The following is a 15,977-nucleotide window of genomic DNA, read 5'->3' as shown; positions in this document are numbered from 1 at the left end:
TACACAAAAAGGATTGTGTTGAATGTATAACCACAGTACATGACAGGATTCAAACGAGGCCTTAATAATGCTTCAACTGTTAAAAATATTACCAGTTAAACCAGAAAAGCATCTTAACCAGTCTTTGTACAACTGGTTTTGATTTTTCATGTAAGTCTCACCTCTAGATGATAAATATTCACCATCCTATTTTACAGAGGAGTAGGTGGATAATTACCGTTTGAATGGTTAGGAAAGCATGTTTCATGGTTAAAAACATACAACAATCTTATTTTGCAATTATCTTTAGCAGGTGGTTTTACTGCAAATTAACTTTTTAGTTTTGCTTTTTGAAACATGAGTGCAGTATATCAACTGCCTGTAATGTACTGTATGTTGTGTATTTTAATTAGGGATGTCCCGATACAACTTTTTCACTTCCGATACGATACAGATATTGCTGACTTGAGTGTTGGTCGATACCGATATAAATCCGACACAATATCAGTGCGAATCATACATACTTTTATGACTTATTTTGTGGTGTGGAATGTTAGAAAAAGCTTGATCAAGTGATGTTACTCAAACAGAGAACAATAGTCAGCAACAGTAGGGATGAGAAATACTGACCCATTTATAATTAACCAATTGATTACATAAATTTTAACTTTCAATACAAAATCTACAGTATTCTACAATTGAATAAATATAATTTTATATATAGCAGAGATTTTAGATCGGGACGCCGCTAATTTTATTCTATATCTATATTTGAAAAAAAAAAAAAAAACTTGGGCTCCACATACTCAAAGAGCACTCAACATTTATTTAAATATACCTTGTAATCCAGTGATTCTTTACCAACGTCAGCTTTAAATAACGAGCCACGAAAATGAGCCAAATAATGAGCCACGACCCAAACAGGCTAAAATCGTTTTATGACTTTTATATTATGAATTTCATATTTTGATAAGCGCACTGAGATGACTTTGTTGTAAATTGAGCTATACAAATAAAGTTTAATTGAATACATGCAGTCCTACTATATGAGCTACTTTTTACTTGTACTTGAGTATTTTATGCATGAATTACTTGTACTTGAGTGCAATTTCAGTCAACTAACAGTACTTCTACTTGAATAGAGTATATCAGTACTTTTTACACCTCTGCTACTTGGTAATAAAACTCTTTCTGATTCTAATTACAAGTTATTTAAGACTACCATGCTTTCATCATACCAGTTAAATCACTGTATTAAAGTAATTGCATGCGGTGTAAATTAAGAGTGTGACGATATCTCAATACGGCCATATATCGCAATATTTTTTTGCACAATCGATTATCGATATGCTCGTGCTAAGTATCGATTTTTTTTATTTTCAAAACCCTTTTCTGCTTTTTTACTAAAATGGAACCAATATATTGTTTACTGGAATATTACACTATAATGGTGTAACTGGTAAGAAAGACCCTATTTTTTGTTTTACAGAAAGCACTATTATCCATACTTATTGGTTTACATTGGTATGTTGAAACTTATTTACAGAAATGTTGCACTAAAATAGTGTCCCTGTTCATAGGACACTTTTTCAATGTATTGTCTTTCAGAGATATAAAATAAAACATTTATTTTTTCACTTAATCTTTTTTTTTATTATGTCATAGATTATCGTAGATTGATTTCTGACCAATACATCGATAACCGCAGTATCGTCATATCGTGAGATAATCGCTACCGTGAGCTTTGCATCGTGTATCGTATCGTGAGGTATACCCAGAGGTTCCCAGCCCTATTCAGGATTACACATGCTGATACAGTAATGTACAGTATATTCAATCTATTTCTGTTTCAATCAACACAAAAATGTGGAAAACACATAAGAAGTCATGGCATAAGATGCTTTCTGTGACGAATTCCGTAGTTTAGTTTCAGTTTTCCTCTTTAAATGGTCATGGATTAGTGAAACCAGTTTGTCCACATCCACAGTTCCGCCCTGTCTGTCTGTTTGTCTGTCTGTGGTGCAGTGTACTGTCCGTAAAGAAGCAGCACGTCTGTCCTCGTCACTTCTGACTTGTTATCGTCCGTCTTCAAGGCTGCTGGAGGGACGATATTCTGCTAAATTTAGCTGGTTGTGTGTGTGTGTGTGTGTGTGTGTGTGTGTGTGTGTGTGTGTGTGTGTGTGTTCTGTGGCCGCTCACAACACACGGGCAGAGTCAGACCAGCGCCTGCGCCAGTTCACTACAGCTGACGTCACATCCAGCATGGCGGTCAAGGTGACTCTGTCAACATTTCTTATTCAGATATTCCCTTTTCTTCCAGGTTGTGTTCACTGCGGGCTGCTGTGTTAGTGAAAGCGGGGCGGAGCTGCATCAGACCCGGCCTGGTTCACACTGCTTGGTGCTCCTCAGCTCTGCTGCTTCTCTGTCTGTGCGTCTGTGCTTTAATCCTAGGCGGGTCTGTGCTGCAAGATCACTGACTAATAGTGCCTGTCTGTGATCGATGCTGCTGACTCACACAGTCAAAGATAAACACATAGACTGCTGCTCATGCATGGCCGAGATGCCTTTAAATAAAACCTGTGGAGCATCATCTGTAGAGCAAACCTCAACTTTGTTTTGTAGGTTCAAGAAACAAGAAGAGGTGATCCTAATGACTTGAAGACCATTTTTCTAAAGGTAAAGCTTATGAAGCACACACACACACACACACACACAGGATTCAGACAACATGGTGTATCAAAGATTCAACAACATCTTTATAACAATGTGTCATTCAGCAATAGAGCCGGGTATCGATTCGATTCACCACCTCAATGATGACAATAATACCTGCATCACTTGTATTTATGTATATATTTATCATTTAGCCTTTATATTTATTATTATTATTCGCACCAACTACCAAGTTAAGTTCCTTGTACTGTTTTTAAACTGTACTGGGCGAATAAAATCTTTTCTGATTCTGATTCTGAAGAGCCCGATTCGATTTGTGAATCAATCCGATTCCATTCTATTTTCTATTTTCAGACACAGTACCAGTTTTACTTGAACGTGGAAGATATTTCCAGAAAATGTGCTGTAAATAGTAGAAATGAACTCTTAGCTTAGTGCTTTATTAGAAATATTAATGTTTACATTAATATTTGAGCACTCAGCATTGGATTACACACGATAGAAAAGGAGTATTTATTGAATTATCGATTTTAAGACTTTTTGAATCGATATTGGTGGAATTTAAAGTAAAATTGATTGAAATCATTTGATCTTTTCTTTATTTATTTTTTTCACCGGGCCCTATTCAGCTTTTCATGACTGTGGATCTACTTCACTAGATCCTTATGGTAAACAGGTTTAAACGCACATCCACACACATATTACACTTTAAAGTTGTGTAACAAAGGCCCACTAACATGCTGTACCAGTGTCTCCAGTTTATGGTCCCCACAAAGTTCATTAGTACCAGTGTGTTGTGTGTTCTAATATTCCTACACACAGCTTTCACCCCATAGTTGTGTATATCACAACTGTGTGTCTGTGTGCAGTCCCCACAAAGTTTGTTCCACTTAATCTTTGAATCCATCCGTGTCCTCTATTCCTCTCTCCTTCCATGTCCTCTGACTGGGAGCGACACCATTTTCCATGAATGCGTAGATGTGTTTACGCTCGTCTTATTTGGTGTGTAAATAAAACTCCCTCCTTCTGCGTCCCCTCGCTGCACTTTCACAAGAAAGCATGATTTGTGAAGCACGTTCAGGTAGGATTGGTAATTACTGACATCTTGTTCTTCTACATGCCTATAATAATTTGATTAAGAACTACTTGAGGCTGACTATCAGGGACAAACGGTGTGGCATTAAATCCTCTGAATTGATATTTTCATTTCAATGATTACTTCAGTTGAATGTATTAAATTACAGTGTCGGGGGAGAAAAGGTTAAAACATGACGAGGTCTCTGCGTGCTTCCGCCCTGTTCTCCTCGCAGCATCTGAACTTAGCTCAGACCCGTGAGCCTTGCCCTTTCTGTTGCCAGTTCATGTTACCACAGCTTCTGTCTGATCCAGCTTGAAACCCAAACCAGGGTCTAAAAATGGACATAACATCTTAAGGTCTGATCACAGGTTCAGAATAGCACTGCTTTGAATGTTTCATGTATGAAAGAAGAACTGCAAAATAAAAAAAAATAAATAAATAACACAAGGCTTCAATGAGGCATTTCTTTTAATTACGCCAGAGGTAGGAAACTTTTATTACAGCGGGGGCCACAAAAATGTGTTTGTTTGATCGGAGGGCCACATGATCAACATTCATGTCAGCATTTAGAATAAGGCTGTGGCTATCCGTACAGTTGCCGTATCAATATACCGACATTCTATCTACATCACCCCTATTTGGCAAGTTTAGGTCACGTGATTGGTCAGTTATTGTCTAGTTTAGGTCACGTGATAGGTCAGTTTAGGTCAAGTGACTAAGCCTAAACCTAACCCTAAAAATTGTTGTGATATTGGGTTATAACCTAACCCTGACCCTAAAACGCTACGTACGTGTACTTCGGTAACCGTACAAATAGACACTTTCTTAGAATAATGAGTGATCTGAGCAATAATACAGGAAAGTGTATTTATAGTAATTTTGTGTGTTTTTTCTCATCCTGTGTATGTTTGTTGTTGTCTTGCTCATTGTGAGGCATTTTGTACATTTCTGTAGTCCTTTTTTGCATTTTTTGTGTATTTCTGTTGTCGTTTTGCTTGTTTGTTAGTACTGTGGGTTTGCAAAGTCATTTTGCATTTATTTATAGTTTTTGGTGTACTTTTGTTGTCATTTTCTGTTTATTTGTATATTTTTCTGAGTAATTTTGTCGATTACTGTTGTTGTTTTGTTCATTTTTTTACTCGTTTTGTGTGTTTTTGGAGTATTTTCAGTGTTTTTCTCTTGTCTTTTACTGTATTTTCTTGCAATAATGTAATTCTTTGTGTGTTTTTTATTGTATTCTTACTCTTCTTTGTGTATTTTTCTGTCATTTTGTACATTTACTTTGTGGGCCGCATAGAATTAGACTGAGGGCCGAACGTGGCCCCACGACAAACAAAACAAACAACAATGAAACAAAATTTCATCAAAATGGGTAAAAATGTTTTACCTTATTGAAAAAAGGTAAAAACTGTGAATATTGTTTTTCAAAACTAAATAACATAACATGTGCAATCACATATGGTAAAACAATAATAATGAAGTTTTATCTATCTATCTATCAACGTTAAACAAGGTCGTTTTTGCGCCCCCCAATACGAACTAAAACCTGCAGGACTGCATTATTGCACCCCTTATTTATAAACCTCTTCTTGTTTCACATCCACACACATTGCTCTTTTTGTCTGCAGTATGCCAGTGTGGTTGAGGATGGAGAACACTATATGACCCCGAAGGACTTTGTTCAGCGGTACTTGGGTCTGCACACACAACAGCACCACAATCCCAAAACTGTGGACCTGATAGCTGGAGTGGCTGATACCACTAAGGACGGGTGAGTGAGCGCGACTTTAAAAGCACAGGGTCACGTTTGAGCACATTTACAATTGTAAGTGCACCTCTTATTTTGAAAGTTTATACAAAAAAAAAAAAAAAAAAATTCAAAAAATCTGTCTAAATACTTGTTTAATAAATATCTAATAAACCTGGACACAATCTGTTCAAACTCTTCCCCTCCGGCAGACGTTACAGATCACTGTACGCCAAAACAACCCACCATAAAAACAGTTTCTTCCCCCAGGCTGTCACTTCTGTGAAATAACCCTGGAACTAAACATGTAACAAACTGTCACTTGAATGCTCATGTACATAAATGTATATTATTTAATTTAAATGTTCACCTACACTACTCATCACTGCACTACTGCACTATTATCCTATTATTATTATTATTATTATTATTATTATTATTATTATTATTATTATTACTATTATTATTATAATCTTGTTATATTATTTTATTTAGTTTTGCACATATTAGTCTTTAACTACTGTTTATATTTATGTTTATATTTTTTCTAGTTGATTGTTATTATTTAACGTTTACATTGTATAACATACATTACATGGCCAATAAAGTTGATTCTGATTCTGATGTATATTCAGTAAATATCTTAGTTTGATTATCCAGAAAAGCTGAGAAACTTCCAGCAAATCTGTTGTTGATGGTTAATGATTAATAATAATTGACGCTTGTGAAGTGAATAGTCGCCTTTATCAGTCACAGGCTTATCCACTGATAAGATAAGTCCACATAGAATAAACACAGTCGATCACTGACTTCCTTTTTAATGCTGATGGATTTTCACTAAAGCAAACAACATTCTCTCAAAGCACATTGTTTCAGTCGAGTGAACTGAATTTATAGACATTTTTATAGTAAATGTTGAAGTGCATCAACATCTAAATTTGTTTTTTGAATGTTCTTTAATTGTGACGATGAGCCTAAAGCTTCTTTTCTTCGTTCACGTTACACTTTTTCTCTCTTTCGTCCACACAGGCTAATCTCGTTCCAGGAGTTTTTGGCCTTTGAATCAGTGCTTTGTGCCCCTGATGCCCTCTTCATAGTCGCCTTTCAGTTGTTTGACAAGAACGGATCAGGAAACATCTCATTTGGTATGTAAAAGTGCCGTTTTTAGCTTTTATTTACGTATTTACTCTTTTAGCCTCATCCACGAAAGCTGACAGGGTTTCGTCGCTCCCTCTGTGATGGACTAGTGAAATGATTAGTGGGTATCAAAGATGAATTAAAGTTGACTTAAAGTAATCAGCGCCCAATGGGAGACATGAAGTTAGATGTGACTCTTGTTAAGAAATGACAACATTAATCTGTAACACATCCACGCAGGAATAAATCATGGCGTTTATCTGATAACTGGTTGGTTTGTGGGTTGTGCTCTGTGTGTGTGTGTGTGCGTTGTATTTTTAACAAGCAGAGGATTTGGTTTAAATAAAAAAACTTTGACTTTATGTTAGCAGTGAATTTTAACTGTAACCTAAGTGGGTTACAAACATTAAGATAATAGAACTTTTTTTTTTTTTTTTTTTTCTGTCAAGAATAGTCTGGAAACCACCATCATTCCCTCTTTTTTAGGGGTGAGTATTGGCAAGGATGTTGTAATACGATACGTATCACGATACTTGGGTCACGATACGATTTTATCGCAATATATAGTGGTGTAACCACCACTGAAATATTGCACAAATACACAAAAATATTGATTAAATATTGAAATCGATTTAAAATTGGCACCAAAAAATCGCGATATATCGTGAAATCAATTTTTTTTTCACACCGCTACTTTTTTTGTACGTTCATGTTGCGTGTTGTGTTTTCTGGTTGTTGCAAGATTTTGAGCTAAGTTGGATGAATAGATTCTAGATCAGTGTTTCTCAAATGGGGGTATGTGTACCCCTAGGGGTACGCGATGGCACGACAGGGGGGTACTTGAGAGAGAAACTGGAAAAATAACAAACCAAATTATATTTTTAAAAATGGGGTTTTATGATGTTTATTTTTAGTTAAAATGATAATCATAATAATGATGATGGAAATGATCTTGATTAGAACATTAACTGAAAATATGAGGGTCAGTCTTGGTCCCACATCAGGTGGGAGATGACCAGAAATGATAAAAACTATAGAAATACATTAATTGAAGATGAACAAAACACTGTTTAATTCCACTTATTTACAATGAGATTCTTTCAAATGTGTTTTATCACTCATTGTCTCATTCATTCAATCTTTATTCTCTATAGTTGTTTTTTTGTATAAAATTCTGTGCAAAATGTTGAAGACAAAGGGGGTACTTGGATTCAGAAATAAGAGAAAGGGGGTACATGAGCCGAAAAAGTTTGATTACCACGTTTTGTTTGTGGTGTGCTGTGTTGTTGTTATTATTATTATCGGAGCAAACTATTACACACAGTACGATCAAAACTGTTCAATACCTAATTTAAAAAAAAATCTCCAGATGTGGGGTCTGTAATGGATAAAGAAAAATCTCTTCAGATTTAGAAAATCCTTGTGTGTAAGGAGGATACGCTGTACGACTTTCATAGCCTTTACTGCAGACATGGGCAACTGGTGGCCCTGGGGCCACATACGGCCCTTGGTCTAATTTTGGGCAGCCCCCAAAGGAAACGCACAAAAGGACGCTAAAAACAGACAAAGTAACTGAAAAATACACAGAAGGGCCACTAAAACATACAAAATGACTCAAAAAATACACAAAATGATAGAATATGACACAAAATAACTGCAATTAGACACAAAATGAAAGAAAAATACACAAAAAGGACAAAAAAATACACATAACGACTACTAAAACATACAAAATGAATTGAAGAACACAAAAAAAACTGCTGTAAATGACTCCAAAAAGTTTCAAAATAATAGAATAAGACAAAAAAGGATTTGAAAATTACACAAAATAACAGAAAAATACACTAAAGGACAATGAAAACACAAACTGAGAGAGAACTAAATACTTTCAAATTGATACAAATTACAAATAACAATAGAAGTGTACAATATAGTTTAACAAAATGACTCCAAAAACATACAAACTGACAAATGCACAAATGTACAGTACAAAAATAGAGAAAAAAAAACACACATAAGCAATAAAAGTCAATAAAAATACACAAAGCCTTTGTTCTTTCCTCTGGTTGCCGTTCTAGTTGCCGAGCTCTGCTTTACTGAATCTGTAAATAGTTTAGCATGACAGTTAAAAGAATAGGATTAAGGAAATGGGGCTGATGAGGGATGATGGATGACATTACAGCGAAACAAGGAGAGGGCATCATGGGGGACAAGAGGGTGAATTCAGACAGAATAATGTCTTACAATGCATTAAGGTTCTCTTTGTCAGGTTTTTTGATGTTTTGGTGGAAGTGACTGCAGGGATTAAGAGCAGAAGATGCAGCCGGACCTTCATCTTTAAACATTTCAATTAATTACCTGATTTGTTTTAATTCAAGTTTCTCCCCAAATAAATCTCAACAGGTGTTACAGGTGAAGTATTTTCCTTCACATATTTGCTCTCGTGTCTCCATCCTGCAGAAAATGTGCGTGACATTTTCAGCCAGACCGCAGTTCATCATCACATCCCATTCAGCTGGGAGTGCGAGTTCATCCGGCTACACTTCGGCCATGAAAGAGACAAGAAGCTCAGCTACACAGAGTTCACTCAGTTTCTGCAGGTAAACACCCACAGGTGCTGGTGCTTCACTATCACCTAGGGCAGGGGTTCTCAACCTGTTCAGCCTGCGACCTCTAAAATAAAGGGGACCCCTACTGTGCCTGAAGGTGGTTAAACACAGACATGAACAGTCATGTGGAGACATCTATTGGGGGAATAAAGGAGAGAGCTTTTTAGGATCCATCCATTAAATCAGCAAAATGATGGTCCATTGTTCTATGAATCTGTGATAACAACATGTATGTATTTATCTGAATAATATCCACCATTATAAAGTTTATTATTATTATTTGGGCCATAGCATATAGTCATCTTAAAGATTTAAATCCTAGTTTTAATCAGAAATAAAATGAGTTAAAAGTGACCGAAAATTGTGGAAAAGGTGGCAAAATGGGATTTTTAAAACCACAGAAATTGGTTTAAAGTTGCACATTGGAATGGCCAAAAACGAACAAAAAAAGTGGTAAAAAAAAAAAAAGGTTTAAAGCGTTAATATTGGCTTAAAAAAAGCAAAAATGGGGGGGTTGGGTAATTTAAAAAGTAGGAACAATTAGTTTAAACTGGGCATAAGTCTTGAATGTGGATAAATTGGCAGAAATTAAGCATGAAATGTGGTGAAAAGAGCTTAAATGGTGAAAATAATGCTTCAACATATGCAAAAATAGATGACAAAAGTGGTGAAAAGGGTTTATAAGTGCCAAAAATGTCCTGAAAGTGGAACAAATATGCAGAAAAGGCATTGAAATTGGATGGAGAAGTGGCAGAAATGGGAGGAATGTAGCAAAAATATGGCAAGAAAAAGTGATGAAAATAGGTTCAAAATGTGGCAAGTTTGGTGTTGTTGCAGAAAAAGGGTAAAAAACAAGAAAAAATGGGCTCAAATTGTTAAAAAAAAAAAAAAAATTCTTAGTTTCTTGAAGGCGCCTGGCGAACCATTCCCACTGTCTCGTGATCTCAAATGGGGTTCTGCCCCTAAGGTTGCGAACCCCTGACCTAAGGGACACAGACTTTGTTGTTTGGATGATTTATTAGAATAACTTTTCCACCAAAGTCAGAAGGAATCAAATTAAACAATTGCCATCAGCAGTTACCACTTTAAAACAGATGTATGAACTCCTTATCTTTCATGTAAAGGTGATTTTGCTCCTTTAGAAGAGACAAATTCACTCTGCAGTTCCCGTGTTGGCAGCAAATATACTTCCTTCCATCTGTTTATCTTATTTACCCACTGGGGTGTTGGAGACTTCAGCATGCTTAATTCAGGGTGCTTTCACACCAGCTCTGTTTGGTTTGTTTTAAATAGTTTGCCTGTCTGGCCAGCTGTGAATGCACCCCTGAACTCAGGTGAACTCAAAATTGGATTCCGGTTCTCTGATCATTTGCAAAGTGAACCCTACGGCTCGGTTTAACAGAGTGAATGCAAACAGGCTTTCCATCCAATCAACAGAGAGCTGACATGCCGCTGTGGTTACACAGCTTTATGTGTACCCTGCATTCATCTCATGCACAGATGGATTTTGCTGCAAAAAGACTTGAACACACAAAAAGTGTGTCGGTTTGTGCCTTTAATCCTCCGATCGAAACAAATCCTTTGGCCGATCCTGGTGTGAAAGCGGTTTCTGGACACATCCTTTCATTCCTCTGGTCAAGTTCAAGTGATCGTAAATGGATTTCATCCCAAGTGTTCTTGTCGAGATGCAATGTCACAAACTTCAGAAGACATCAAAACTCAAAATATAAAATCAAAGTAAATTAAAAATAAATGAAGTAAACTATTACAGGGTTCCAGCGGATCCTTAAAAAGTTTTAAAAGGCATTAAATTCATGAAATAAGGCCTTAATTGTCATTAAAATGTCTTAAATCAGTGTTTCAAAAGTCTTAAATTTTATCAAATAAGTATGATTTTATGATTGGAATTAGTCTCACATTTCAAAATAAATGGTAACATTCGTTTAAATTTTTTTTTATATATATAATTTACCGTAACATTGTGCAATCACAATAGCAAAAACTTTTTTTTTTTAAATTTTGTTGTTTTATAGATTTCTGACTATTTTTGTTGTCAGTTTGTATGTTTTTTGATTATTTTAGTCTGTTTTATTTGTGTCATTTTCTGTATTTTAATTTGACTGAGGCTGTAGGAACCCTGTATTAACATTTGCTAAAACAAGGCCATTAAAACAGTAAAAAATAACACTTATATCACAGATATCACTTATACCTAAAATAATGTATTTAAAAAAAAATTATAAATTGTTTTAATAATTTGATGAAAAAGGAAATTGAAGTTTATTTACAGTGAGTTACTATGGAAAAGCTAAGCTACAAGGAACTCTTTTGTGCTTAAAAAGTATACGAATCAGTGAAATTCAGTGAAATGTTAAACTGAACGTTTAAGGGATTTAAAAACAGATCCGTAGGGTTTTTAAACCATAAGATAAAAATTGTTGGATAAAAATAATTTAATAAAACCTCCGACAGGACTGAGATTGTGCTTGTCGTGTGTTCTCGACAAAGTAAAACTTATAAGCATCAATAATCCTGCGCTTGTAGTTATAGGCGCTGTCATCCTGCTGTGGAAGTAAAATGGAAAGTGAAACTCCGTGCCGTACTCGATCTCCTGGAATAATAGAAAGGAAAGAGAGTGTGGAGCTGCGTCCTTTAATGGGCTCGGCTCCTCAGCTGTGCCGCTGGTTTTGCGGATGCCTAATGTGCCATTAAGACGCTCGATGTTGTTTTGCTTTATTTGATTTTGCTCGCGTCCCACTGAGGCTTCTGTGCCATTAAGGAGCAAAGAAGGAATGTGTTTTTGGAGCTCAGGGATGTGGTCTCGGGCAGAAACTGGGTGGTCTGAGCTCATCACGTCTCCACTTCAGAAGTGGAATCCCTCAGAGCACTTTGTGGTTCATCATACTCCACTAAAACTTCCCACTACTGCACCAAAGACCCCTCAGTGCACCAGAATCCATTGACCTTTTATCATCAAAGAAATGAGCGACATCATTTGTCAGGTTCAAAATCCATTCTAGTAAACTGTTCTTCTGGTAATCGATTAATCTATATTAACCAATTAATTCATTATTGATTATTTAAGACCAAATAATCGACATTGCCTAAATTAACACAACCTTTTTCATTTCGAGAGACTTTCGCCACTAGTTTCACCTCGCTTGGCTGACTGCTCCATGCGTCTTTGGGTAACCATGGCAACAGTTCAGTATCTGAAGTAAGAGCAGCAGTGCTTCAGGAATAGTCGTCTGGGTGGAGAGCGGTGCACAGAAGAGATCTGGTAACGATAATTACCTTCACCAAATGGGTTTAATAGTATCACCAGTGTTTATTCATTTGTTTGTCTGTTGTTAGCAGGATTAAGTCCAAAATATAACTGACATATTGTCACAAAATTTTAGCCAAAGATAAACAGCCATTTAAGATGCTATTAAATTCTGGAGGGGATTCGGATCAATATACTAATTCTGGATCAGTTTAAAAAAATCGAAAAATCCTAAACACTTATCGGCAACATTTCAAAAATTCACATCTTTTGTCTTAAGTGACCAATCTTTATCATATTCAACTCAGTTATGTCGGGTTTGTTCTTCAATTACTCCACCAAGTTTCATCCAGATCCGGTTTGCGCATTTCATCGGGAATTTTCTGAAAGTAACGGGGTGTCCAAAGAGGATATTTGGTGCTTAGCGGAGGTTTTCGTTGTCTGAGGGCTGTTGCTAAACAATGCAATTACTTAGACCACATGTGACAAACATCCGGCCTTTTAGAGCATTAATTCGGCCCGCAGGATGAAGTCGAAATTACAGAAAACGTGAACCATTGTGTAAAAATACCAAGTAATTCAGTGGTAGACAACTCAACCCTTCCAAATACATAAATTCAATGAATATCCCTTGTATTTGCAAAGGAACTCAGTTTTTCTACGCTTGTAGCACAGGATGACTGTCATTTTTAATCGCAAATTGTTGGTAAAGAAATCTTTATCTTTGCCAAAATCCTGTAATTTTATTAAAATTATTCCACAAAATGTTCCCAAATTGCATCACAATTGGTCAAAAACTCAAGGAAATTTAAAGATTAAATATGGCCTCAACTTCCATTACTTTACATATACTTATAGAGCAGAATAATGTTGAAATTGCTCTTTTTCCTGCCTATAAATGTGGGCCCACTTGAGATCCGACTGGTCCGTATTCGGCCCTTGAACTAAAATATGTTTGACACTCCTGACTTAGACAATTTGCTATGACCTATTTTCTTAATCCGTTTAATCAACAAATCGTTTCAGGCCTACAATAAATGATCAATGTTTCCAACAAAGAAACACCCGTTTGTAAAAGTCTGGCCCATAATCCAAACTCTTGATGCTCCAGGGAGTTCTCACAAGGAGAAGCGTTTGTAAAGTCTACTCTAATAGGTTTGTCTGCTCAGTGACTCAAAAGTACCATCAGCTGTTTTCAACAATATAATCAGCAGGCATTGTGGGAATTGTTCCCCAACAACAATCCTCTGATTAGGACATCACCAGAGTCTGAGGGAGGAAGAAACGGCTCGATGTTGCGGTGACGTTTCCCCCCCACAATCCTCTGCTTTTTCACTCGATGAGCTCTGACAGCAGACACTGACCCGGGGTCACCCTCCCCTTACATCCCCTTCTGATTGCATGGTTGTCATATTGAATCATCTCATCGCAGACACACCTGCTGGAAGTCTCACCCGCCGCTCAGTAGATCAGACTTCCCAGGACATGGTTTGCATTAGTCTCCAGAGACGGTGGTGATTACAAACAGCACTGTCACTCCTGATGAATTTCACATCTGTCTGATGCAGATATTGTTAGGCAGTATTCCTTAAAAGTTCAATTTCACCATTGATCCTTGTTACAGAAACACACTTCCTGCTCCTTTTTTGTCAGCTAACTGTGCGACCTTCCTGCTCATGCTGCGTGTGTGCGTGTGTGTGTGTTCCTGCAGGAGCTGCAGCTGGAACACGCCCGGCAGGCGTTTGCACAAAAAGACAAGAACAAAAGCGGCACCATCGCCGCCTTGGACTTCAGCGACATCATGGCCACCATCAGACATCACATGCTGACTCCGTTTGTAGAGGAGAATCTGGTTTCAGTGAGTTCTAATGCTAAAGCATCTGCTTTGATGTCCACGTTAGGTGATAATCATAGCCCTGCAGTCAATCAGCACGTGTCAAACTCGTGGCCCGGGGGCCAAATCCGGCACTTTGGAGTAGGGCTGCACGATTATGGCAAAAATGACAATCACGGTTATTTTGATCAATATTGTAATCATGATTATAATCACAATTATTTATCATGTTTACAGTGCAAAATGAAGATTAAAAAAAAAGAAAGAAATGAATCCAAGAATTTAAAATGTACCAAGGGTTAACTGAATAAATACACTATTACAGAGTGCTTTCACTAAATGCAACTTATTGGAAACAATTACAGCTCACATCAATCCACTAGATGACTCAAAGCTGCCGCTGATTATTGGCTGAGAAAGTCCTTGATTTAATGTGGTTAATTTGATCGTGGTAACCAAAATGGTGATCACAATAAAAATTCGATTAATTGTGCAGCCCTACTTTGGAGCATCCAATTCGGCCCACAGGAGAAAGTCAAAATGACAGAGAAAACATGAATTATTGTGTATATGAAACAGTTTTCCCGTTGCTAATATCGCATGATTGCAGTCATTTTTAACGTTAAACTGTTGAAAAAACTTAAAATTCTTACAAAACCTTAAATTTTCCTCAAATTATTACACAATATTTTCCTTTATTCAATACAAATTGGTCACAAAATCGAGCAAATTTCAAGTTAATTTCCTATCGGGACTGATATTTATCACTTATTGCTTCGACATTGTTAGTTTCTTACATATTTTGTATTTTATGCATACGTCATTGTTCGCGTGGTGTGCGAGGAAGCGCCACTGGCATGAAAAATTTTGACTCTCTTTGAGGGCCAAATTTTGTGAAGTAAAGCTAAAGTTTTTTGTTTTCTTTATCTTCGTTACTGCTTTACTTTGAAGCCAAAAGTTATTTGTTATTATAAGGGGTAGGATCATATAAGTCTATACTTCCTCCTACTCCTTTTCGAACATGTACAGGTTTCACATGCAGGATTTTGTAACCATTTATTCTCACTTTGCTTTGTTTGATTTTTTAATTACTACCATTATTATCATTTTCATTGTGGTAAATACACTACTGTTGTGTTCATGTTAAAAAAAAAAAAATCAATTAAAAAAACAGCAGAAAATCCCCTACGTTTCTGAAAACGCTGGCTAGAACCCTGTGCGTAGAAGCACAAACTAGGGCACAATAATGTTGAAATTACTCGGTTTTCTTTAATAAAATCTGTGGCCCACTTGAGGTCAAACGAGTCATGTCCCGATACAACACCGATATTGCAGCCTATGGCCGATATCAATCCGATACGATATCATCATGAATCATATGTACTTTTATGACTTTTTTTGTGGTGTGGACTGTTAGAAAAGGCTTGATCAAGTGATGTTACTCAGAGAACAATAATCAGCAACAGTAGGTATGAGAAAAGCTGACCCATTTATTATTGACCAATTGGTTACATACATTTGAACCTTCAAAATAACATCTATAGTATTCTACAATTGAATAAATATAATACAATATATATATCGGAGATTTTAGATGCAGCAGGATAATATTCGATATCGGAACGATTTCCAATATTGGATCGGGACATCCCTAG

The 15,977-nt window shown here is 36.5% G+C and overlaps 1 protein-coding gene across 1 annotated transcript in view; it reads left to right on the top strand.

The window, feature by feature from the left end:
• Positions 1-1,985: 1,985 nt before the first annotated feature.
• The window catches only part of LOC114455522 (calcium-binding mitochondrial carrier protein Aralar1-like), a 30,585-nt gene continuing 16,593 nt past the window's right edge, over positions 1,986-15,977 (top strand). The window contains exons 1-6 of the mRNA XM_028436832.1: positions 1,986-2,253; positions 2,602-2,655; positions 5,359-5,501; positions 6,507-6,622; positions 9,075-9,214; positions 14,200-14,346. Of these exons, the coding sequence (XP_028292633.1) occupies positions 2,242-2,253; positions 2,602-2,655; positions 5,359-5,501; positions 6,507-6,622; positions 9,075-9,214; positions 14,200-14,346 (612 nt within the window). The 5' untranslated portion in view covers positions 1,986-2,241. The remainder of the gene's footprint in view (positions 2,254-2,601; positions 2,656-5,358; positions 5,502-6,506; positions 6,623-9,074; positions 9,215-14,199; positions 14,347-15,977) is intronic.

This window comes from Gouania willdenowi, chromosome 21 (genome assembly GCF_900634775.1).
Source record: "Gouania willdenowi chromosome 21, fGouWil2.1, whole genome shotgun sequence".
Taxonomy (NCBI): Eukaryota; Metazoa; Chordata; class Actinopteri; order Blenniiformes; family Gobiesocidae; genus Gouania; species Gouania willdenowi.
The sequence above is the reverse complement of the archived record's forward strand: the minus strand, read 5'-3'. Positions and strand labels throughout refer to the sequence as shown.